We start from the raw sequence: 26478 nt of genomic DNA, 5'->3' as shown, positions 1-26478 counted from the left end.
TTATAATATGTCCTCGGATCGAGGTCTGAATCAGCTTCATCCGACATTAACAGGCGAGAGGAGGGGCCAGGAAAAGGCCTGCCATGCTCCAACTCAAATGGAGTGTAACCAGAGGTTTGATTTACTGAGCATCTTATGGACATTAATGCAAGAGGCAATGCCTTAACCCAATCTAATTTGGTCTGTGCACAGATTTTAGCCAATTTAGTTTTTAGAGTTTGATTCATCCTTTCCACTTTCCCCTGGGACTGGGGGTGGTAAACTGAGCCAAACTTATGTTTCAAACCTAATGCGGCTTCAACCTTCTGCAGATCGTGGTTCCTGAAATGTGACCCATTGTCCGACCTTATGACCTCGGGAAACCCATGCTGTGGTATATAATGATTAATCAGACACTTCACCACAGTTCTACTGTTTTCACTTGCTGTCGGCCAGGCTTCTGGCCAACCTGAAAATGCATCCACAGCCACCAGCAGGTACCTGTAACCACCCACTCTGTCCACCATGTCTGTGTAATCAATGATTATTTCTTTCCCTGGGCAAAGTGGGATGGGGAAGTACCCTGCTATTGGCCTGAAGGCGGGCTTGATTCCAAATTGGTTGCACTCCTTACAGGTTTTAACCATGTATTTTGTCATGTCTTTTAGATAAGGGTGCCACCAGACGGCTAAGTTTCTCATCATTTGTGCAGGTCCCACATGCCCCACTCCATGTGCCTCTTCCATTGCTGTCTGTCTGACCCCTGGCGGTAGAATGGGCCTTCCATCTGGGCCACGCCAGACATCTGTGTTTGTGGCCCCTCTTGTTACCCATAATGATTTTTCCTGGGGGCTGGCTTTGTCCTGTAACTCTCTGATTGTGGCTAGGCCTAGTTGTATGGGTGGTCTTTCTGGAGGGGGTGTGGCTTCTGGGTCCATTACCATAATCAGGGAGGGTAAGTAACCAGCTGTCTGCTTAGCTACTAAGTCGGCCTGTTTGTTACCTAATGCCACTAAATCCAATCCGGCACTGTGTCCTTTGCATTTTACCACTGCCACCTTAACAGGTAACAACAGTGCTTCCGCTAATTCCCTCATTTCTATCTCATGTTTAATAGGCTTTCCGCTGGCTGTCAAAAAACCAGCTCTTAGCCACTGCTTGAGCTCCACATGCACTGCTCCCACAGCATAAGCTGAATCACTGTATATATTCACTTTCTGTCCCTTTCCCATCCTTAAGGCTTCAATCACCGCTCTCAGTTCAGCTCTCTGTGCAGACTGTTGTCCTGTCAACTGCTCTGCCTTCACTGTTTTCCATCTCATGTCTGTCTGTTCCACTATTGCCCATGCAGCCTTCAACATTCCACTTTCAGTTCTGAAACAACATCCATCTGTGAACCAATCTTTTTCTGCATCCATTAGAGGTTCTGCCTGCAGATCTGGCCTGATTTTCTCCTGTACCTGCACAACCTCATCACACATATGTGGTTGCCCTGATCCCATGTGATCAGCCATGTTTATGCCTTCATGTGAGTAGGTGATGTGTGGTGCTTCCAAAATGGTACTGAGGCGTCTCTGCCTGAGTGAAGTGAGTGTGAAGGCCTGTGAGGAGACGTAGGCCACCACACTGTGTGATGTCAAAATTTTTAGTGGGTGGTTCATCACTATGTGTGCTGTTTTCTGAATGATTTTTGCAAGTCCAGAAACGTGTTGTGTGCACGGTGGGTGGCGTTTTTCAGTGTTGTCAAGCATTACGCTTACATATGTCAACACTTTTCTCTCTCCCCCTTTTTCTGGAACAGGATACCATTGATATGGGTTCCAGTTCCAGAAACATCAAGATGAAAAGGCAAAGCATAATCTGGCACAGCAAGGTCAGAGGCGACAGAAAGCTGTTGTTTTAACTTTATAAAGGCCTGTTCTGTTTCTGTAGTCCATGAGAGGGGAGCAGAGAGGTTTCTCATGCCTTGTTCATTTACCAAAGCGCGCAAAGGGGAAGTAAGGCCAACATAGTCTGGGACATAGGTCCTGCTGTAACCAGTCAGGCCCAAAAATGACAACATGTCTTTTACAGTTAGAGGTTTTGGATGGTGCAAAATGGAGTTCCTGTGTTCTGGGGACAAGGAAATACCGGACTGTGAGACCATGCGGCCTAGAAAAGAAACCTGTTTTCTTGCAATCTGTAGTTTGTTTTTGCTCACTTTAAAACCTGTGTTGGCCAGGTGTTGAAGTAGCACTCTGGTGGCCTCCAAACAGATGTCAGCCGTGGGAGCAGACAGCAAAAGGTCATCCACATATTGTATTAACATACAGTCAGGTGGTAGTGGGCTGGTTTGTAAAAGTTCTTTCAAACACTGATTAAACAGTCCTGGGGAGAGGGCAAATCCCTGTGGTAAGCGAGTGTAACGCCATTGTCGGCCTCTAAATGTAAATGAGAAAATGTCACGCAGTGACTCACGAAGTGGGAGGCAGAAAAAGGCATTAGCCAAGTCAATGCAGGTGAACCAGGCATGAGATGGTGGGAGGTTGGTCAAGGCAACATAAGGATTAGGCACAGGCAAAGTAGGAGTGCCAAGTAAGGCATTAATCCTTCTCAAATCATGTGCCATTCTGAACTTCCCCGTGCCTTTTTTCTCAACGGGTAGGATGGGCGTGTTCCACTTAGAGCAGGAGGGCTCCAGGACACCGGCAGTGACTAAACCAGAAATTGTTTCTGCAATCCCAGCCTCAGCCTCCGGTCTGTGTGGGTACTGAGGCTGCCACAAAGGGGTAGCAGATGACAGTTGAAAAGAGACTGGCTCCACATCAACTAAACCTACATCTGTGGGTCCAAGGGACCACAAACAATCTGGAAGAGAGTCGAGTAAAGGCGCAGCATCACAGTGGTCTGTGTGTTCTCTTCCATGTGACCCGCTGACCACTCGATGTTGCAGTGTTGAGGAATTAAAGCAATCATTTAAAATTTGGTATGTCTTGGTAGATGGAGAAAACAAAACCTGTGGGAGTTTTGTAGGTGTCCAGTCAGTGGCCGCAAGGGAACGTTTAACCATTCCACCCAGCTCCTTAGCCTGGTGTCCAGGATGTAAGGCCAGTGACACATGGGGAGCTGCCTCATCAGACATCATGTACCACTGTAATTGATCTGTTGTAAAAGTAACCGCTGCTGCCACTCCCTCCGGTGCCGCAAAAATGCACGACATGTTCAGAGACCAAGCCCGCCCCTCACACTGCTCCTGGAACATGTGCTGGTACCAGGTGGTGTCATGCCTGTCATAAAACAGTGTAACATGAGGTGGGTCAGGGGGAGGGACATAAGGATGCAGGAGTGAGAGCCACGGCCGCCATTGCTGAAAAGCAGTACAAACTCCTGGTTCAGCAGGTGTTTCAACTTCCAATAATGCCCAGTAGATGTCAGCAGAGTCCGCCAAACAGGAGGAGGGTTGCAGCAGAAACTGACCACCTCCCTCTGGCCCATCAGAACAGGGAAGCACAACCCCAGTAGGGAGAGTCACAGTTAGGCCTTGTGAAGAGCAGAGTATTGTGGCTCCTAATTTAATCAACAAGTCTCTTCCCAGTAAATTCACAGGCGCCTGTTTTGAACAAACATAGCTGTGTAACAAAGTCTGATCTCCAACCGTTGTGGGGAGGGGCACGGTGTAAGGCAGAGTTTTAGGTTCCCCAGATATGCCCACCACTGTAATCACTGTGTCAGTAAGTCTTTCACGAGCAACATCCTTAATGGTGGAGTACGTAGCTCCAGTGTCCACTAAAAAGCTGCTTCTTCTTTTATCTACAGTTATGGACAGCATAGGGTCCGCCGTTGTCCCTTCACTGTCCTGGGCAGTCTGTGGGGTGTCCTATAGCTGGGGACCACCCTCGTAGTACTCCCACCCCATCACAGGCATCTGTGGGGCCGGGGGCACTTCAACTAAAGCACCACGAGGTCCACCTCTGTGGCCAGGATGCTGATAGGGCCCACCACGGGCTCCCCTGCCTCTTCCAGCAGCCGGGTTCAAAGGGCACGCTTTAGCCCAGTGTCCAGGTTGTCCACACCGGAAACAAACATACATCTGGCCTCCCCTACCACCTCCCATCTGACCTCTTCCCCTGAAACCACCTCTGTTTCCTCCAAATGGGGAACCTCTCTGCCCATAAGGGGCCGGGGAGTGATAAGCACCATACTGGGGGGGCTGTGGATCAGCTGGCCACGGGTTCGGATACAAATCAGGGGCAACTGGACCAGGAGGGGGAGCCGCAGCGGCCACAAGCTGCTTTTTAGGCTTGTCACCTTTTCCACCCAGGTCGTTTTTAGCTTTCTGCAGCTGAACCTTCAACAGTTGCAACTGTAAATCTTCGACGCTCTCCGCTTTATCATCAGACTTAATCTGCACTTTGTTAAGATTAAAAATCAAATGTTTCTTCCAGATTGCAAAGTCACAGTCCTGCAAATCAGGATTATCCTCCATTTTCTGGCTTACTGACTCCGGAATGCCCCTCAGCACCGCCCTTCTAAACCACATGCTCTGTGAACAAGTCCTACTGGGGTGATGACCTGTATGGTTCACCCAGTCTTCAACAGCCTGATTTAGATAATGGGTGGGATTTTGCTTTCCCTCCCATTTAAATTTCTGTAAGGTGCCTTGATTTTTGGGTGGGAATTGTTTGCGCAGGGCCGGTCCAATAAACCTCAAGGCCTGCATTAGTGGCACCTCGTTCTCATGCGTGGTAGTACCCGCATTTTGTTCCAGATCCGCTGCCTGAGATCGGGATGTGCACCTAGTTATAATAGCTCTAAAATCTCCCAGTGCGAGGTCCTGTCCAGCTGTGTATTTATCCAAACCAGCCAACCAGGCATTCCCTCCCTCCATTATGTCAGGGAGTTTGTCCACTAGGGCCTGGACATCTCCGAATGAATAAGGTTGATACACTGGTCTACGTTGCGCTTTAGTCTGGACCAGGGGAAACATGCCTGGAGGCTGAGGCACAGGGCCCTTAGATCTAGTCTGATATCCTAAACTGTGAGGGGTAGAGGGGGGTGTATTGTTAAGGTCACTGAGTTCATCATCAGTATCCTCAGTTTTTCCCCCGCCTGGTGGGGTAGCAGTGTCAGCAAAAACGTGGGCTAAACTCATCTGTGTTTCCGGATCCTGACGGCCCACCAAAGACATGGTAACTGTGACATTTGGTGAAGTGCCAGGCTCAGCTTTTGCAGTAGCGGTCAGATCTCCTTTAACAGCGACAGGAGTGCTGGCAAATGGGTTGGACCGGGAAAGAGGGGCTGACGCAACACGATTATTCACCTGGACCACTGACCTATGTTCATTTAAGCAGCTGCGTAATGCTGCTTCTAGATCAGTTAATTGTTGTTCAGTGGGTTCCTGTCTGTTCATTCGAACCGCAAATGGTGCGCTCGCAAAGGGGTCAGTTAGGCCCTCAGATCCGGTTCCAAAACAATGGGACATGGAAGAGGGGGCTCTACTACTAGCTGAGGATGTCGCCGACAGAGAGGAGCTTCCTGGGCAAAAATGCTTGGTATCTATGGGAGTTGGAGCTACGGGCGGTTCTTCTCCAATAGTCATTATTCCACCAGAGATATTAAGTACCGGATATATGCCTGCTGAGGGAGGAGTTGAGGCAGAATAGGGAGGTGGCTGAGACCTATTTTTCTTCATGTGTGGTTTTGCAGTTTCCCATAAACACACCCAGTGATTAAATTTAGCTTTGCGGCCTGCGTGCTTATCTGCTTCCTTTCTGTGTCTCACCCTGCTCATCACACCTGCACCTGCTGCTGCTGAGTTGGCTTCTTCCTCTTTCTCTTTTGCCTGCATAGCCTTATTCTGCCAAATTATTCCCCAATTACCACTACTCCCCTCATCCTTTCCCTTTTCTTTCATTAACCTTTCAGCTGTTTTCCTCAATGACTCTTTCTGCTTTTTTGCTTCTTTAGGCTGGTGTGTGGAGTTGATGACTGTCTCAACACATGTTAATTGTTCTCCCAATGTGCTAAGAATAACACCGGGACCCCAACCATCATCATTAGTTTCTCGATCTAATTCTCCATCCATTTTACTGTCAATGGAGGAGTGTTCTTTTATTGATTTTAAAGGAGAATTTGGGCCAGCTGGGTTTCTGCCTCTGTTAGGCACTAACAGCTGGGGCGCTGCTTTAAAGGTGAGTCAGCACTGAAATATCCCTTCAGGTGTTACCAAGCTTCTACCAAACCGGAGTCTGGCGGGTAACCTTGCCTAGAGCTTCCTGATAGGGGTGCTAGTTGGTTGTCACCTTGTTCACACGTCTCATTCACACTTCATACATTACCTGCAGTCACTCATTACCCTCCTTATGTATGTAATAAATGTGTAAAAAAAAAATTCTATGTGTGGTGTATTATTTTAACCAAAAGAGGAACCTAGTTCCTTTAATTGTGTAATCTGTGAACAACGGAGAACCAAACTGTCCTGCCCAGTGTTCCACAGCAAGCATTCAGCGTGTATTTATGTGTGTCCAATATCAAACAGAACATCAAAACATTTAAAACACTAAAATCATCGGGGTTTTAAGAAGAGATCCGTTTTCTCCTATTGATCAAAGGGACCCCTCCTTTGGACTCCAACCAGTACTTCTCCTTTTTAAGTTTTAGAGGATCTTTTCTAATAAAGTCCTCTGGGCCTTCCTAACCCTTCTGTAGTTTAGAGAATATTACTAAAAAATATTCTCAAGGCCTTTAACCTTTTAATTTGTTTAGAAAGGCGTTACTAATAAACCCTTTCAAGGTCCCAGACCTGCACTGAGGTATTTATCCGACACCGGAGAGCAACCCGTCGGCTGCAACCGTGGTCAGACCTCAGTTCACTCTTATCTTTATTCACTTATTCACTTATTTCTTATTCACTTATCTCTTATTCACTTGTCTGATTCTCAACAAGCCTTAAGTAAGCCAGACAATTTTGATTATGAATTACTAGGAGTTTGGACACTAAGTATTTTTATAATGTTCAATATAGCAGAAATAAAAGGTCTGCTTACCTTGTTTTTGTGTGCACACAGCTTTTGTCCAAACTCCGTTCACTCAGACCACTGCCGATGTCCTCCCATCCGTTCCAGTTTGGCCTGGAGCGGATCCTGTTCCGTGACGCCAATTGAAGGATATAAAAAAAAAACAACAACAGCAATAGAATAATATTAAACACAAAGTGAACCCGTCTTCCTTCATTAAATAGGTTCTTTTAGATGTTAAGGAGGAATTGACTTAACCAGGCTGGCGGAGAATGAAGACAACCGGACACCTGCTGCAGATGGGGAATCAGTGAACTTTTATTGAGACAGAGACAACCTCTCAACACAGCTCACATCAGGAGATTCCTAATATTTGCTGTGAGGATGGGTATATATTCTCTAAAACTTACAGGAGGGGGTTGTGAGGAAAGTGCTGCATTAGCAGAAAAACAACTCCATAAAAGGAAAGCGGCCTTGGGTGTTCTAGTCTCTTCGCTTGCAGATATCTTTCGCCTGCAGGATGAGGCGATCGCTTCTTATCGCTCTCAAGGCCAAAGTCGTGAGCACATTTTTATTACACAGTTGCACAGTAACTTTAAAGCTGAACAATATTTAAAGCTGAATAATGTTTGATCAGGTTATATTTTCTTCACTCTCCCATATATAGAATATCTTACTGGAACCGACATGTTCCAGATATCACCTGGAAGACAGTCTGGATGATCCCATAAATATCTAATTGTGAACAAGGTGAAGGAAATCTCATATAAAATTCTTCATAAATGTGACCCAGCCAGTCACTATATGGTAACATTTAAAAGAGACATAAATACTAATTGAACTTTCTGTGGGGATCATCCAGAAACTGTGGCACATCTCTTTTGGTTCCTCTACACAGAGATTCTGGAAGAATTTAGCAGTTTTGTTATTGTCCATATTTTAAGGGAGTTTTCTTTACGATGGAAAATGTTTTATTCTTTTTCTTTAAGTTCCCCAGGAAGAATGATAAATGTTTTTTTATTAAAAAGTTGTTAATACTTTTAGCTATTTTATATCCATAAATGTAAGTTTATTAATAAAACACCATATTTCTGCCTTTTTATAAGGATATGAATTGTACATACAATCAATTTCAGACTCAACCAACAAAAAGCCTCTCAGAACAATATTTATATGTTGATTTTTTTCGCCTACTCATATCATAATTTTTTTACTCCTGGTTCTGTATGTTCATGTTCTGTTCTTTTGTAAACTTCATCTGTTTGTATGTTGTATACTCATTGTGTTTCAATAAAGTTCGATTTAAAAAAGGTACGTTCTAAACGAAGCTTCAGACGTCACTGATCACGTGACTCTGGCCAAACGAATCAAGCCTCGACACGGTGCTTCTGAAGCAGCGCGTTGATCTTTCTGACACACGCACCGGAGCGTCAGCTTCAAGCGGACCATCACTACGTCTCACATCTAAAGGTGTCAAGGTAACTTTGAACTGAGTTCAGTCAATCTGGAGTTTTTCCAAGTTTTCTGTTGCTCTCTGTGAGAGAAGAGCGTTAAAGGCGGGGCTCTCCAGAGTCCAGCAAAACAGGAAACCACAGCTGGGTGTGTGTAAGTGTGCAAACCAATAGAATGCATCGTGGTGGGGGGGCATCACGGGCAAGAAAAAAAGAAAAGAATCGGTCGTACCCATGCTTCCCCGACGTCATGCCAGCGCATATTGGGAAATTCGTAGGCACCGATCGGTTTTCTATCAGCCATTTGCTGGGAGTAAGGGCGCCCTCCGTTTGCGAGGTGCGCCTGCTGCTGGCGGCACAGGGAGGAGAGGGCGGGGCGGCGGGGAGTCTCTGGCTGGCTGCAGCGGCATCTAATAACCAACTCGCAAAACAAAATAAAAACAACAAACAGATATTATGATACAGACTTATAATCTGCACCGATGTTTTTTCTAAATTCTATAAAGTGAGCGCGAGAGCCCTCGGTGCGCCTGCGCGCTGCTGAAGTCAAAGTAAACTTTATTGTCATCTCCGCTACAGACAGTCCAGCATATAGAGAGACGAGACGACGAGGCTGCAGTTACAGCGGTGCAAGTAAACAAACAATAAATATAAGAAGAGTAAGAAAATAAATCTACACTTTAGGACTCGGGGTAAAGGATCAATAACAATTTAAATTTATAATTTACAGTTTGATGATTTAAAGTCTCACACAACCCGTCAAAAGGGGCGGGGCCGGCTGCTTCCAAGTAGAGCACATTTCATTTATAATGATGTAAATCCAAGCCCATCATGGATTCACGATCTGAATCCTGGGTTGTGTGAAATCCCAGAAATCAACCTTAGACAAAGTGAATCTGTGAACTAAGGTGTAGGTCTGTTAGGCAGGGCTGTGCAGAGAGGTTTAAAGGGGCGGGTGCTCAAAGTTAGAAAGGGGCACATTGAACCAGGCTGAATAACAACAACACACATTCATCAAGAATCTAATATGGAAAGGGCAGGGCTGTGTTGATCTGAGACTGTAGACATTAAAAAGTCCACAGGAGAGATGGTAGCTGATTAAACAAGTGTCATGAGATAATAACAAAATGCAAAGATTGGTGACAGCGCTTGGAACCATAAGGACACAAAAAACTGTGAGAAATAATTTAGGCTCTGCCTGTGAATCACTCTTTGCTTCTCTTCTTCCTTCCATCCCATCATTTCATATATCACTCTGCACTTGCTGTCTATGTGAGAACAAGGCACAACTTGCTATTGCAATAAACTATAATCTAATTATCCACACCTAACAACTCTTGCACTTAATCTATAATAAAATGATGACAGAAAAATGTTATAGCCCTGCCTTTAGTAGCCTCACACAGCTCCTGCTGTTTCCTCCTCATGTCCTTACCAGCCATGTCTGCACAATGTTATATCATGAGTAATATTTTTTTTTTAAATCCATCTAAATACAATACACACATGCACGCACACAGTGACACTTTAGACCTTCTTCAGAATACTGTATATACTATGGGCATCACGGTGCTGATTCAGAATCCTTACATTATTATTTATTACTAGAGCTACAATAATAAAGCAAAGAGGAGGGGGAAGTAATAAATATGAAATAATGTATTTATGATGATTCCATTTGTTTCACTATCCACTCTGTGCAGGGCAAAGCTTATTACATGTTTAAACTGCAGAGATACAATAATTTTACTGCTGTAACATCCAAATTTTGTCTTATTTAAAATATAAATCTAATATAATCTGTTTCTTAATGTATGTTCTTTAAAAATGTTTTTAATATATTATAATTATAATAATGCATAATTATGTGGACATGCATATTAGATGGTTTTTTTAGTGAAATATAATCCCTCCAGAAAGGCAGGAAAAGCCCGGAAACTTACTTTAAAACTAAATATGTTTCTAAATACTTTAAAACTAAATATGTTCCCTAAAACGGTGACAGAGCTACAGACCCATGACAGCCAGGTAGCCAGCAGCTGTGACCAGCACTACTTGTGCAGTTAATAAAAGGACAGGTAATGTTTGTCGCGCTGTTGCACACACAGCACGCTCGTTTGTTTCAGTTCGTCAGTTGCAACAAGACAGCTTACCAACGTGTACGTAATAAGCTAATACTCCTGTGTGCTACACACTACAGTGTGCGCTGTACACCTACAGTGGGGCAAAAAAGTATTTAGTCAGCCACCGATTGTGCAAGTTCCCCCACCTAAAATGATGACAGAGGTCAGTAATTTGCACCAGAGGTACACTTCAACTGTGAGAGACAGAATGTGAAAAAAAAATCCATGAATCCACATGGTAGGATTTGTAAAGAATTTATCCGTAAATCAGGGTGGAAAATAAGTATTTGGTCAATAACAAAAATACAACTCAATACTTTGTAACATAACCTTTGTTGGCAATAACAGAGGTCAAACGTTTACTATAGGTCTTTACCAGGTTTGCACACACAGTAGCTGGTATTTTGGCCCATTCCTCCATGCAGATCTTCTCGAGAGCAGTGATGTTTTGGGGCTGTCGCCGAGCAACACGGACTTTCAACTCCCGCCACAGATTTTCTATGGGGTTGAGGTCTGGAGACTGGCTAGGCCACTCCAGGACTTTCAAATGCTTCTTACGGAGCCACTCCTTTGTTGCCCGGGCGGTGTGTTTTGGATCATTGTCATGTTGGAAGACCCAGCCTCGTTTCATCTTCAAAGTTCTCACTGATGAAAGGAGGTTTTGGCTCAAAATCTCACGATAAATGGCCCCATTCATTCTGTCCTTAACACGGATCAGTCGTCCTGTCCCCTTGGCAGAAAAACAGCCCCATAGCATGATGTTTCCACCCCGGCTTCAGCAGCGGAACACGTCTGGCACTGCGGGACTTGATTCCCTGCCGTTGTAGTGCGTTACTGATGGTGACCTTTGTTACTTTGGTCCCAGCTCTCTGCAGGTCATTCACCAGGTCCCCCCGTGTGGTTCTGGGATCTTTGCTCACCGTTCTCATGATCATTTTGACCCCACGGGATGAGATCTTGCGTGGAGCCCCAGATCGAGGGAGATTATCAGTGGTCTTGTATGTCTTCCATTTTCTGATGATTGCTCCCACAGTTGATTTTTTCACACCAAGCTGCTTGCCTATTGTAGATTCACTCTTCCCAGTCTGGTGCAGGTCTACAATACTTTTCCTGGTGTCCTTCGAGAGCTCTTTGGTCTTGGCCATGGCGGAGTTTGGAGTCTGACTGTTTGAGGCTGTGGACAGGTGTCTTTTATACAGATGATGAGTTCAAACAGGTGCCATTCATACAGGTAACGAGTGGGGGACAGAAAAGCTTCTTACAGAAGACGTTACAGGTCTGTGAGAGCCAGAGATTTTCCATGTTTGAGGTGACCAAATACTTTTTTTCCACCCTGATTTACGAATAAATTCTTTACAAATCCTACCATGTGGATTCATGGATTTTTTTTTTACATTCTGTCTCTCACAGTTGAAGTGTACCTCTGGTGCAAATTACTGACCTCTGTCATCATTTTAAGTGGGGGAACTTGCACAATCGGTGGCTGACTAAATACTTTTTTGCCCCACTGTACTTACTGGTTTTGTCGCATCAGTCTGTGTCTCTGAGTTAACTTGTGTTTCTCCTACAGCTCTGGACCGCTAAAAATGCGCGTGCTCTTTGTGAGCTCGTTCCCGGCTCGTAACCAGCGCGTTCTGCCGTCAAGGGCGATCATTGGTTAAATGTGATCATGTGACTGATGCAAGCCAGATCCTTTTATTTAGCAAAACTGTGATTAATAGTTACATATTATTGTTGAGGGGCACAGACAGGACTCCGCACACACACACACATAAAAAAAAACAAAAAAAAAACAATTTTTAAAAAAAAAGTTGCCTCAACAAAAGGGCACCTTGGGCACCCATCAGGAAAGGGGCGGGTGCTCAAGCCCCTCTAGCCCCCCCCCCCCCCCCCCCCCGCACGTGCCTACTGTTAGGTTAATTGTGCTGATCCTCGGGTTGGGGGATTTGCATTTGTACTGGAGCGCAAAATTCAAACCAATGGAAGATGGACAACAAAAGTTCAAAGCCATCAGGTGCTTAGGTTAGAAAAAAGAGAAAAGATGCAGGTAAGCAGACGTGTGATTGGATAATGGCAGGTCATCCTGAACCAATCAGACTAAACTCCAAACAATACATTACACTCTAAGAACTAAAACTGATAATTACTTAAATATTTTGGTGCAACACTTTTACACTGAGTAAATGCAAAAACAATCACATCTCTTAAATACACCTTATTAATTGAGTAAATCCAACTAAAATGGAATAAGTTGTTATGAACAATTAAAGATGTTACAGTAACATACAAAATTGAGTAAATACAATTGAAAATGTAAGTTAAAACAACAGTAACCAAAAGTTCAAAGTACATAAAATATTAATTAGGAAATGCTGAAATGCTTGGCACATTTAACCTACACCATTACAATTATTTGTTTTTAAATAATGGTTCAATTTACTTAATATTTTTAAGTTAACTTAAGCAAAAACGTTAATTACAATTAAGTTTATTTTATATACACACACACACACACACACACACACACACACACACACACACACACACACACACACACACAGGAAAAAAGAACCACGTCAGTTCAACATTGTTCACAATGATTTATTTTAAACAGTTTTTTTGTGAATCACACATTTAGCAGATTCCTTCTCTGAACACAGTGAGCTGAAATCTGTTCTACATTCAGTAGATAAAACTTGGATAAAATTTCAGTCACAACAGCCTTATATAATAAAATTGCATCCAAATTGGCATGCTTGATAAAACTCTGTAAAACTGGCATATTGATGCTAACAACAAGAAAAATGTACCTGCCATACAAAGAATAAAAGTGGCTCAAGTGAACGCAGTGCTTTACCTTTTCAGAAAAGGTCAAATGACAAAAATAAAATTAAGATCCCAAAAAAATATAAATCCTGAAAAAAAACAAAAAAAACATTTGCACTGTGACATAGTTTTTGAACATCTTATTTTGATTCCAAAAAATTGGGAAGATTATAACTAAAGAGTGACCAAAAAACATCCATAATTTAAATAAAAAGGTTTCAAAAAGGATTGCGCTAAAAAAAAAAAAAAAAAAAAAAAAAAAACCATACAGAAGATACTCTCCCATTTACACCTTAATGTGAATCTGGAAAGTTAATACAAAAACACAGTTTATGGTACAAACATTATTTATGAACAGGAATGTCAAAACAATGTCGCAACTGAACCTTTTGATGAGCATTACATGTCACTTAACAAGTCTAACACTTTAAGAACAGCCCTGTGAAATTTTGTCTACAATGAACAGAGGTCATTTTTCAGTCTTTGAACCTTGACAGAAAGGTTTCCTGGATCCAGCTCCATGAACACTTTTTGAAATGCTTCAAATGTGCATTTGAAATTCTTGGGGTATTTCAGATCCAGAGCATAGCACAGTCCCAAAAGATATCAACAGGCTTTGCTCAGATTCCCAAGTTTGCCCAGAACAGTAACGCCTTCAATAACAATACCCACATCAGTAGGTTCGCCTGACCTGTCTTGATTCTGCAGCAGGTAAATCTTCATCACCTCCTCAGCCAAAGCCTCTTCAACAAAGACAGCATCAGCACCGTCCTTTAAAAAGAGAAACAACTATTTTAAGCTCACATATTTCCAAACATTGAAACAAAAAGTTTCATTTGTATGACATCACCGGTACTCATAATATGTAGACACTGTGCTCCAAAATCTTATAGCAATAGCAAATGCTATTCTTTTGTATGCTTTGAAGTGTTTTTTTCCCTTCTTTAGAACAGTATCTTAAAACTTTTCTATGATCTCACAAGCTAAAATAAACTACTACTAAAACAGATTTATTGCACCAACCTCAAAGGTTTTGATTAAGGCACTTGGATCCTCTCCCAGATGGTCAATGAGACATCTGATGATGACTTCTCGTTTTTTCTCGATGGAATTTCCACTCTGTAAAACAGGAAGTCTCAACTGAGGCAAAATTTGCACATTTAAAGCATGACTTACCATTTCTAGCTTTAACATAACTATTTTTTTTCTGTTGTTGACCTGTTTTCACACCCACCATCAAGGTAAGAACACCCGTGGAACTAAAATATTGAACAGAAACCTAAGAAAAGCCGTTTTTAGTGGAAGGGCCTCTTCAATGCTGTGTTGGAACGTTTTTGTGGTTAGAAAATGCAATCTTCCTTACCTGAAGCAGAAGGTTTAACTGTGCCCTGTGGCGTTGTCCAGCAGCAGCTTTCTTGGCTTGAAACAAGGACAGGAGTTTGGATGAATACAAGTCCAACGATGACATGAACTTTGGTTCAAGGTTCAGGGTCATGATCCTATGAAACTCTGCACTGACCTGGATGGGAGAGGACAAAAAATCTGAAGGCCAAAATTCTGATTCAATCAAAAAAAAAAATCTACCATTTTTTGCAACCTGGACCTTATTTTCTAACATGCAAAAGATTAATTTACGCATCCAGACATAAATCCATATAAGTGGAGTTGTTCAGTATGCAGACTAAAACCTTAACATAAAGTATTATCTTCCACTAAGCTTCTAAATTTTATGTTATGAATTGCTTGCACTATTTCCCTGTGAGATTGTATAATCTTGGAGGGAAGAGGCGGAGCCAGGTTGCCCAGGCAGCGATGCGAGAGGAACATACCGCTGAAGTGGTGCACATATTCAGAATCGTGTCAGCGGCTTTACAGAGAAAGCCTTTCAGCTCCTCTGGCAGCTCTGCTTCCTCCACCTTCCTGGAGATGACAAACGCTAGCAAGGCAGTGTTGTTAGTCACTGCAGCTGACTGAACAGTGCATTGATGTGCACGATCAGTGAACCTTGCTATCAGCTGGTCAAGTTTGGCGGGATGGGCCGGTCGCTGTCCAACGACCTTGGTCATTTTGGTGCCGAAAACTGAAGCGAGGCTCGGCTCTAGAGGGGGAACAGGCGGAAAACTCCGGTCTGTGAAGCCCTAGGTAGAGACCGGCGCTCTAATCTTCGCTGGCTCTGCTGCTGCCTCAGAGAGGTAGGTCATCACCGCCGGGAACTGAGGCCAGATGGGATCTGGGCAATGAGAGTGAGCGGAGCCATACCTTCCCGCCAGATCATCAGATGGGGGTGGAGCAGGCTGAGGGACGGGAAGTCCCTTCTCACCAGCTGCCTCCTGGATGATGCCAGGCAGATCCAGGAGCAGCGCACCAACAACTGGGAGCGGCGTCCTCGCCGACATATGAAGGCCAGGGGTGGATGAGCGTCCGCTCATCCGCCTCCCTTCTGTCGCCAGGCTGCCCAGCTGGGAGGCAGTGGAGCTGCCACCACTGCCGTTTACCTCACGGTGGGTGGAATCATCCAATTCCGGCCCACCATCGAAGAACTCGATGGCTTCTTCCAGCGAATACCTCTATTAGCGGGAACGCCTCCTCAGCATCAGCCTTCGCTGCTTTTCCTCTGGCGGGAGGATCTAACAGGAGCGGCAATAGGATTAAGGTGTGAGGGCGAGGTCCGCATGGTGAGGACCGAGGCAGCCCACACAGACGGCATGTCGGTCACACGACATGATGTAGCCGGTCTGGCAGGATGGACACAGACGAATGATCTTGCTGGACATCTTCTGGCTGGCTGAAGAAAAACGGTAGAGCCGATTTCCTGGTCTCACCGTAACTTATACTAGACCAGGGTGAGGCCCACACAGCAGGTGGGCGTGGACTAAAATACTTCAGTGCTGCGCGCACAAGGGGAATACCCACTTAAAGGGCTGCGCCAAACTCATGGTGACACTGGATGACAGACCATGAACTCATCGATATATTTGCCGAACTGAAAAATTCTCAAAATTTAGATTTGGCATTTGTATGACTAAAATAACCCACCACAAAACCAGTATAAATATTTAGGTGGTATCACCATCCACTACTCAGCTTGTATAAAACAATATCATATCCTTCCAAAATTTAACACATCAAGTCCTCTGAGTAAAATTACCTGCTTTACTTTGTAGTTGATGCAGATTTTTTTCTCCTGGTGGTGAAGATGGTGCTGAAAAAATACAAATCAAAACTTTATCATTACAAAACATGTCACTGAGTAATCTGCCACAACATCTCTTATAAGAAAGTTTAGCTTGGATTGAAATAAACATTTATTTATGTAAATTGGGAGTAACTAGGCAAGGCAAGGCAAATTTATTTGTATAGCACAATTCAACAACAAGGTGATTCAAAGTGCTTTACAGAGACATTAGAAACAAAAACAAATAAAAGCATGATTTAAAATTGATTAAAGCAAGCAAACAAACAAACAAACAAAACAGTATATAAAATCAAAACACATAAAATCACAACAGTAGATAAAACCAGTAGTTAAATGTAAGTTTTGAAATTTAAGCTTAAAAGTGTGGATTTGGTGCTTTATTCAAATGCAGCTGAGAACAGGCGAGTCTTCAACCTGGATTTAAATAAACTGCGTGTTTCTGGAACTATACTATACTAACCAACTATATACTAACTACAGTATACTGGAAATGATGGCACTTTTGGCTTGACCAAAAGGACCAAAGCTTTTTTTTTTCCATTATTTTCTGGGATCTGAAAGGAAGTAGGGCCCCCAGTCTAAATTTACTTAAGGCCCCATAGTACTTTGGACCGGCCCTGGATGAGGTAATCTGCTGACCCGGGCGGTCCTGTCAGCGTTCTCTCAAAAACTGGCCCTGTTCGGGACAAAGCTGAAAGCAGCGTCTTATATGCTCTGAAAGACCCCACATAGAACAAGAAAGCTAAGCAGCATGGTTGCTGCTATGAACTGTTCCGCGGGCAGGTCTTCTTAGTTACCAAAGCCATTGATGACGTCTGTTCATCTCCTCCTGAACAACCTGACAGAGTGAGTCAGGCCGCGTGACTACTGCAGCTCCCGCACCGCGACTCAACAGGGCCATTTTCTAGAAATGTCTGAGCACACCTGCTTCCACGTGGTTCCTAAAATGCCCCCGATTAAACGGTCAAATTACCCGGAACGCAGATAGCGACTCAGAACGTAAAAGGATAAAAGGGCGCGGTTTCCCGCCGCCTTTACTGGAAGACAGGTTGAAAACTTAAATTAACGTGCACAAACACGCCACCAAGTGAGCCACCATGACAAACGCTTTCTTCAGAACATGTTATAAAAGAACGGTGTGGATAAAGACAGCTAATGTAAGAATTGGTCACTTACCTGAAAACGTTACCAAGTCTGCAGTGGATGTGTGTCTGTCTCGTTCAACGTGCAGAAAATCTCCCATGAGGCCATGCTCCTCACGTGCGGTACATGCCAAAGGTCATTAGTCTTACTCAAAGTTTTAAGTTAGTATTGGGGGACAAAATTATATTGATTTTTGAACCATTAATAATTAAAGTTAAAGACAATGATAAGTATGAATACCAGTGTCTCAGTTATTTTGAGTACTTTCTATGAGATATATTGAGTAGATTTAAATAATGCACCCTGTGTTTCAAATACAGAATTTTTTCTTTAAAATAAACTTGAACAAAAGAGCTCATTTCAACTCAAAAACTGGTGTTGAAAATTTAAGCATTCTTTTCAGTATTTTCAACTCAAGATAACACTTTTGTGATTTTCAGAGATTTAATCAAGGTCATCTAACTTAGAATTATAATGATATTTACTAAGCCCCTGAATAATTTTTTAGGGTGTATGTTACAGATTTTAATATTAATTAGTCATTGTTACTTGTTGATTTGTCCTTTTCTCATTGTGTGACGAATTATGACGACTGTTTGGTAGCTGTTATTGTCTCTCTCTCTCTCTTCATGTGTGTTTCTCTGGTGAAACAATAGTTTTGTGTTAATGTTAGGGCTGCACGATTTTGCATAAAATGAGAACCACGATTTTTTGGCTTAGAATTGAGATCATGATTCTCTCATAACAATAAATAAACATAAAACAACAAATGTCTCACGTTTTGTTGTTGCAGCAAAATGTTGTCCTGCTTGAAATTCCGTCTCCACCGTTGCTCGACGCTGCGTGTACAGAGCAGGTAGTGCAACAATAGAAAAATAGCTGCGGGACGGCACTGTGTAGCGTTTGTCTAGGGTGTTGATCGTTTTCCTAAATCCCTCGTTTTGCACAGTGTTGATGGAGCCATATCTTTGGTCAGGTGATAAGTGATAGCCTCCGTAATGTCTTTGTGCCTGCGGGAGTTCGACGTGTATAGGGAAGCGCTGTATAAGGTTCCCGTTATTGATGTTTGGGTGGTTGACCGGGACGGATTTTCTCCTGTCACTTTCTCGTCATCCCTGACGTGCTCCCCGTTGTTGTTTCCCTGCTAATTTTAGCATCACACGGCACAGCTTCTGTATCACGTGGTATAAGGCTCCGCCCTTGTCATTTGTTGAGCAGGAAGAGTGAGCGCTTGTTTTCATGCAGAGTACGTCCCGGAACAAAATGCGGTACATTTGATCCCTGTTGTCTTTGCTTGATGATTGGTTTGAGTCTTGACAATCCACATTGCTGGCGTTGCATCTTTCAATGCCAGCAATGGCAGGTATCAGTGCTCAAACCTTTTGTGTTTGTTTCCAACAAGTTGCCCACCTCGGGAAACAAAAATGTGTTCTTTTACTTGTCAGATGAACATATGAGACACTTTGACTCTTCAGTGCAGTGTGGAGCCTAACAAAGATCTGTTTTGTGTCCCAGCTGATCAGCAGGAGGAGGAGAGTCTGACGGAGCAGCAGAGGAACATTTTCAGCTACTTGGACTCAGCTCAGCCACTACAGAGGAAACAATGAGCTCAACACAGAAGGTGACAGACAGAGCAGGACCATATGACCAAAGATATTTATCACCATATACATTTGAACATTTGCCATAACGATGTAGCTGACGATAGAATTGACAGCAGACAAAATACTTTACAGCTGCACAACTTTATTAAAAACCCATCAATGTATTTTCACTGAAACAAGCAGCTGTTGTTTATGTGCATTAAAGTTATATAAAAATGTAACAGTGCAAATGCAAATTCCTCGCTGACAGTTTAACCAAAAGGCGTTTCCAGTGGAAACTGGCCGACACATCCTGAGCATAACCATGTATAATATCCACTAAACTTCAGAAGAGGTTATACAGTCGTGGCCAAAAGGTTTGAGAATTGCATAAATATTGGAACCTGGAGAAGTTGCTGCTTAAGATTTTATAATAGCATTTTGCCTGCACTCCAGAATGTTATGAGGAGTGATCAGATGAACTGAATCGTCCTTCTTTGCCATGAAAACGAACTTAATCCCCAAAAAGCCTTACCACTGCATTTCATTGCTGTCATCAAAGGACCTGCTGAGACCATTTCAGTGATCGTCTTCTTAACTCAGGTGAGAATGTTGGCGAGCACGAGGCTGGAGATCATCATGGCTGTATCCCGATTCAGGTTCTGCAGCTTTAAAGTCCTCAAGGGCCGCGTACTCAAAGACCGCTAAGGCCGAAGTGCGAGGCTCGTAGGCTCGTGAAATGGGACGTCTAGTCTCCGTCGCGCTGCCCAGGTTGCCTAGCAACCATGATACTAACAGCTGGAAACGTTTCATACAGCTTTGTTTGACAGAAATGAAGGAGAACATATTTAGTTCATTTGTTTCTACATGAGCTCTGTGTGATTTGATGAGTATCTGAGGCTGAGACCACAGGACTGTGAAACATGATTGTTGGGCTTCATTTCTGTGCTGAACAGTCGTTTAAGATTAGCTGTAAATAACAATTAGCTGATGTTGTTCATGAGACTAAAGTCATCTCACTGTGGTAATGTAAATATAATATGGCCAATATTATAGTTATTATATTAATCACTTCACTCACAGACAAGTATCTGTGACAGTGTGTATACAGATGTATCATATATAAGAGACAAATGTTGTTCTTGTAATATGTTGGTACTAAATGTGGCTCAATGCTTACATATATGTGTAAAAAGCAAATGTAGGAGCTGTGATAACTGTGTCTGATAGAATGAAGAGTAGACTGATATATGAAATATTCCTTTATTGGGTGAGAAAATCAGACCATGTCATAACTGCTGTAAGTCACACAGAATAGATATCAGAGCCTTAAACAGGCTGACTTCTGCTAAATGGGTCAAACTGGGCAGAACGTCTACAAACACATAACATCCTTATAGAATATGATGTAACACTATAGATCAACTTAGCTCAGAATATATAAAGCATATAAACAGTTACAGCAATATGATGCAACAAACACAGCAGCTACTGATCCAAAATACTCAAAGCTTCATAGAACTGAAACCAACATTTATTTTAGCTCCATTCTGCTGCTGATACAGACTTTAGGTTTCTGAATATTAAACTTGTTGCTGCCTTTCATAGTGTGTAACTTGAAGGCCCTGAGTACTTTCTCCCACACTGGAAACACTGGGATGATCACATTATTTGAACATTACCTAATAAGACTGATTCAGCACAGACAGTTATGTTAAACTTTCCTAGCAGTCCTTCACAAACAGGGAACAGTCTGTCTATTCTCTCCATCTGTCAGCTGCTGCTGGCTCTTCCTCCTCCTCTTCCTCACACACTGCTGAGTTTGTCCTGGTGGATCATCAGGGCTGCAAAGCCTCACAGATGATGTGCAGCAGTGGCTCCCTCAGTCTGTCCTCACTCTGGACACTTGCAGTCGTCACACATGGAAATCAAATGTGTGATAAGCTGCAGGATTCAAACACAAGTGTAACTTATAAACACATGTTCATACTTTTATTCCACAATCAGAGAGAAAGAAACAGAGAGAGAGTGCAGGACAGACAGACAGGTGACAGTCTCAGGTGTACACACTGCTACACAACAGCACCAGAGAAGCAGGATTTAGTGTTTGTGTTATTACGAGTGTAAACAAGAAGAGTTCCAGATGGTGCAGTGGACACATGTGTGACTGCTGTGATTAAAGCATCTTTCTTTCAGCTTAACGAGTGAACCGTCAGCTCGTTCAAACACACGTTAAAGTGCGTTTGGCTCGACACCACCGAACAGAGGCAGCAATATAACACAGCTAACATTAACAGTGCAGTGGATCCTGCTTGTGCCGTGATGTTCAGGACTGCAAACCGAGCAGCATCACTGACTTTCAGCTTGTTGTGTTTGTGGATATATGACTGACTTTAATTATCCACAAAATCATCACATTCTCTGTCAGATTAAGGTCGACTATTGAACGGCGTATATTTTAAAGGCTTTAAAACCAAGTTAACGCTGAAAGTACAAACATCACTAATGTCACATAACTCTGCCGACAAGGCATAGCTATGGCTATGAAATGCTCTTTGTGTATCACTTCTTCATTATGAAAGATGTCATTAATGCGCTAGTAATGTCTCATCTGGAGTATTGTTCAATCATTTGGTCAGCAGCTAATAAGACAGATCTTAACAGACTTCAGTTAGTCCAGAATAAGGCGTCCAGATATGTGAAGATGTTCATACTATACTAATATTGATCAAATGCATAATAACCTTTCTTGGCTTCCTGTACAGGCTAAAATATTCTATGGCTTACTTGTAGTTCTAAAGAAAGCAATTCTGTTAAACACACCACATTTATTCTGCTCAGCTCCAGTATCCAGATGAAATACATCATCATATTACACAGTTTTCAACAAGCTGCAATTTAGTAAATGCTCGAGTTAAAAGTAACGTTTTGTTAAACTGTTACATTTAGAGCAACTTTTAAGTGGAATAAGTTGCCTTAAAAAATTAGAGAATTATTCAAAACTTCAATGAACACTTAAAAGCCGATTTACAGAGCTTTTAGTTGTTGTAAATATTGTAAGACATGATTTGTTTTTGAAATTTGTGTAATGTGCCTCAATGTTATTGATATTATTATTATTATTATTGATTGCTTATATTTGAACAATTGTGAAACCTCACTGTGGATGTAAGAGTGAAATTATGTGGATATCTTGAATCCACTTTATTGTGTAATATTTTATGTGAGTATTTGACGGAAGACGAGCAACATCTGTTGTGGAAGCTAACGGGGTTCCTTTAGAATAAACAAACATAGGATTTATTATCACTGAATAATTCTGTATAAATCTATACAAATTATAGAAATATGTAATAGGAAACAACAAAATAATCTAAATTATAAAATAATGTGTGTGTGTGTGTGTGTGCGTGTGTGTGTGTGTGTGTGTGTACAATCAGGAGGGATGGGCATGATTTTAGTGTTTGAACAGTCATGAATTATCTTTTTTTTTTTTTATTTATGTGACATCAGAAACAGCAGTATGCGACATCACGTGATGGCGGAGCTTCAGTTCATCCTTTGTCATCTTTTTTTTTTTTTTAATAGGACAGGGGAAAGAATGAAAGAAAGAGAGGGAGAGAAAGAAAGAAAACCAAAGGGGAGAAGAGACGGTGAGAAGGGGGGGAAGAGAGAGAAAAAAAAAAAAAAAAAAGAACTCCTGGGTCACCTGTATGGAGAAAAAAAACAAAAAAACAAACAGAGGAGACAGCAAACAACAAAGAGCAACATAATAATAGAAAAAAAAAAAGCACCATCACAATAAACTAGCTAGTCATAGATATCAATAGTTATTATTAAATAATAGACGATATTGTTCAGCACGCAAGATAGACAGCGCACAGTGTGCTTTGAGGCAGCAGCCAAGAAAGCTTTAGTCCGTGTCTGTGAATACCCATGTGTGCATACCTGTGTGGATCAGCATGCTTGCATTCCAAAGGTTTCTCCATGTAATGATCTGCTAGGGAGTGTGGGGAGCCACAGCCCTGTCCTTTATGGTATCAAGCGGGTATGGAGATCAAAACTCCAGACATCCAGGGGCCCCCAGAACACAAGAGACCAAGGAAGACCCACAGAGGGGCAGCTGCGCCACTGTCCCAGTAAGAGCTGAGGAGAGTCCCAGATGAGGGCTCATTCAGCAGCCGCGGAGCAGAAGCCAGGGGGAGTTGCAGTGATGCGCCCGTGGGCTCCGCCGGCAGCCAGCTGTGCCTGAGTGACCGAGCCCCAGGCCGAGAGGCCAGGGGCTCGGTCACCTCTGAAATGGCCCGAGCGAGCCGCCAAGGAGTGAGCCGGTGTGCACCCGGACGCCCACCCCCAGATACAAAGAACCACCAACGCACCGACACCTGAGGGAGTCCGCCACCGGCAGGGGAAGTGGTGGTGGGTGGAGATAGGCCTCCAAACCTTGGAAGGCCCGAGATGTCCCCAGAGAGGTGGTGTCTGATACCCAACCTGACATATAAATACAAACATACAGGCACACACAGACACAAACATCCATTCCCACCCTCATGCTCTCATGTGCACTTCACACTCAACCGAGGTGGAGACAAATATAAAGAGACACTGTATACGCGATCACACTCCCCAAGCGTACTCTACAAACCGGGTCTAGGTACCCTTGCCCCTGGAGGGGGGAACTGCACCCAGACCCAGGTGGTGTTACCCTTTTCCCTGCGGTGGGGAGAGGCAGACCGCCCCGACTCCGCAGCAGCAGGGAGGCCCCACACTCCAGGCCGCAGCCGGACGGCCAACTCCTCCTAGCCCCCCCGCTCCAGCAGGCCTCAGAGAACGGGGGTGAGAGAATTATCTTTAACAGCAGGTTGGATGTAATGTGTTAGAACTACCAGCAGGTGGGGATAAGAGACCTTTAAGGTGTTTGGTGCCACGCTCCACCTTCAGGTTTAAAACTAGTGTTAATGGAGTTTGAAGGTTGAGTTTGTTCCACGACTGCATTTCACTCACTGCCTCTGTTTGTATCTCTGTCACTGCAGGACCAACATGGAGCCAGAAGTCAGCGCTCTCAGGAGGCCGACAAACCTCACAGAAGAAAGGGAGAGAAAAAACACACCTGTGACGAGTGTGGGAAGGGTTTTACTGTGAGGGCTAAACTAAAACAGCATCAGGTCATCCACACTGGAGAGAGACCGTTCAGCTGTGACTTGTGTGGGAAGGGTTTTACTGTGAGGGCTTCACTAAAACAGCATCAGGTCATCCACACTGGAGAGAGACCGTTCAGCTGTGACTTGTGTGGGAAGTCTTTTTCCTTGAAGGGTTCCCTAAAAAAACACCAACTCATCCACAGTGGAGTTAAAGCGTACAGCTGTGATCAGTGTGGCAGAGCTTTTACTCGCAGTAGTCACTTACAGAGTCATCTAGTTACCCACTCTGGAATTAAGGCATACAGCTGTGATCAGTGTGGCAGAGCTTTTACTCACAGTAGCGGCTTACAGAGTCATCTAGTTACCCACTCTGGAATTAAGGCATACAGCTGTGACGAGTGTGGGATGGAGTTTACTCTGAAGGCTTCACTAAAACAGCATCAGGTCATCCACACTGGAGAGAGACCGTTCAGCTGTGACTTGTGTGGGAAGTCTTTTTCCTTGAAGGGTTCCCTAAAAAAACACCAACTCATCCACAGTGGAGTTAAAGCGTACAGCTGTGATCAGTGTGGCAGAGCTTTTACTCGCAGTAGCACCTTACAGAGTCATCTAGTTACCCACTCTGGAATTAAGGCATACAGCTGTGACATCTGTGGAAAAACTTTCAGCCAGAGAGGGAACCGAAATAAACACCTACGCATTCACACCAGACATGATGTGTACTGCTGTGAACAGTGTGGCAAACAGTTTACAACAGACGCACACTTACAACGACACATGTTTACCCACACTGAGGAGAGACCTTATCAATGTGACCTGTGTGAGAAGACTTTTAAAGCTCCACATCACCTGAGACAACACCAACAGATCCACACCAGAAAGAGACTCTACAAGTGCAGCTACTGTGAGGTATGTATTTATATTGTTATCTTGTCATTTTAGCCTGACTGTTTGGAACAACTCTGCTCATTAAACTGTGTTAGCATGTTAGCAATTCTACTGCATGGAAAAGCAGCTCTGAGTGATTATTCAGATTTTCCTTTCAGTTATGATTTTAGTATTACTGTAGTATTATGGTGGTAGTATTGTAGTTATTGCAGCCCAGTAAACTGAGTGTGTTAACTGAAACAGTCAAATGTAGTTGGACGTCTGCAGAGATGCTGTTTATTTCAGGCGACGTTCAGGATACAAATGTTGAAGGACTGACTTACACTGTCTTTGTGTCTTTGTTTAGAAGCAGAGCGACACAGATGGATCCAGTTCTCAACCCTGTCATCACTGTGGTGGTGGGAAAGACTTTCATTGTGACCTCTGTGGAAAAACTTTCAGTCGGCAAGCTGCCCTTAAAACACATCAACGTAGACACACTGGAGACAAACTGAAATACTGCAAAGAATGTGGGAGAAGCTTCACCACATCACATCACTTAAAACAACATGAACTGATTCACAGTGGGGTTAAAAAGCACCTCTGTGATCAGTGTGGGTCATCCTTCACCACTGCATGGAAGCTTAAATCACACAAACGAGTCCACACAGGAGAGAAACCACACAAGTGCAGACACTGTGAGAGAAGGTTCTCACGGTCAGGTCATCGTAACATTCATGAACGAACACACATAGAAGGAAACTACAGCTGTGACCAGTGTGACAAGAGCTTCAGGAATCTCAGTTCATACTCTGCACACAAACGATCCCACGTTACTAATAAACTGTTTCACTGTTACCAATGTGCCCAACCATTCACCTCATTGTCTGCTCTGTGCAAACATCAGCGCGATCACTCAGGGCTGAAATCACTCCCATCACTGGATCACAGTGAATCTGAAGACACAGAAAGATCCTCTGGTTTCTGTGTCAGACTCAAAAAGCTTGAGATCAGGCTCCACAGAGTTCAGATAGAATCATTTAAACTTGTGTTGAACTGAACTGGTTGCTGGGCTGAACTTCTACATAATACAGATCTACATGGGATCTTCTTTTCTGTTGTTTTACTGAGTCAGTTTTGTCCTTTTTTCTCTGTCCTGGTTTTGCTCGTCTGA

General features: G+C 43.3%; 2 protein-coding genes and 2 long non-coding RNA genes across 5 annotated transcripts; 1 reads left to right on the top strand and 3 right to left on the bottom strand.

Annotated features, from left to right (window-relative positions):
- Nucleotides 1-3348: 3348 nt before the first annotated feature.
- On the bottom strand, nucleotides 3349-7614 carry LOC309702238 (uncharacterized protein). Its single transcript, XM_082526777.1, has 2 exons — nucleotides 7233-7614; nucleotides 3349-7100 (listed from the first exon to the last, which is right to left on the bottom strand). Exon 2 carries the CDS (start codon nucleotides 6041-6043, stop codon nucleotides 3836-3838), a length of 2208 nt encoding a protein of 735 aa, XP_082382903.1. The 5' UTR covers nucleotides 6044-7100; nucleotides 7233-7614; the 3' UTR covers nucleotides 3349-3835.
- Nucleotides 7615-8070: 456 nt separating this feature from the next.
- LOC309702271 (uncharacterized protein) lies at nucleotides 8071-26470 on the top strand. Of its 2 annotated transcripts, XM_082526859.1 has the most exons (4): nucleotides 8071-8452; nucleotides 19229-19334; nucleotides 24330-25346; nucleotides 25672-26470. In XM_082526859.1, the coding sequence occupies exons 2-4, from the start codon at nucleotides 19317-19319 to the stop codon at nucleotides 26362-26364; spliced, it is 1728 nt and encodes a 575-aa protein (XP_082382985.1). In that variant the 5' UTR covers nucleotides 8071-8452; nucleotides 19229-19316; the 3' UTR covers nucleotides 26365-26470. The 2 variants fall into 2 exon arrangements, 1 of the variants encoding a protein (XP_082382985.1); XR_014275412.1 differs by lacking the exons at nucleotides 24330-25346; nucleotides 25672-26470 and adding an exon at nucleotides 22885-23895.
- Nucleotides 13754-14778, bottom strand: LOC309702490. The gene is made up of 3 exons (XR_014275550.1): nucleotides 14738-14778; nucleotides 14398-14493; nucleotides 13754-14145 (listed from the first exon to the last, which is right to left on the bottom strand). It is a non-coding gene; the product is annotated as an uncharacterized lncRNA (long non-coding RNA).
- Nucleotides 14852-17806, bottom strand: LOC309702547. Its single transcript, XR_014275611.1, has 3 exons — nucleotides 17747-17806; nucleotides 16523-16576; nucleotides 14852-14893 (listed from the first exon to the last, which is right to left on the bottom strand). It is a non-coding gene; the product is annotated as an uncharacterized lncRNA (long non-coding RNA).
- Nucleotides 26471-26478: the final 8 nt, after the last annotated feature.

The sequence above is a fragment of the Aulonocara stuartgranti genome (assembly GCF_965226115.1).
Source record: "Aulonocara stuartgranti genome assembly, chromosome: 3".
Classification (NCBI taxonomy): Eukaryota; Metazoa; Chordata; class Actinopteri; order Cichliformes; family Cichlidae; genus Aulonocara; species Aulonocara stuartgranti.
This window is presented reverse-complemented; position numbering and strand designations above follow the sequence as displayed.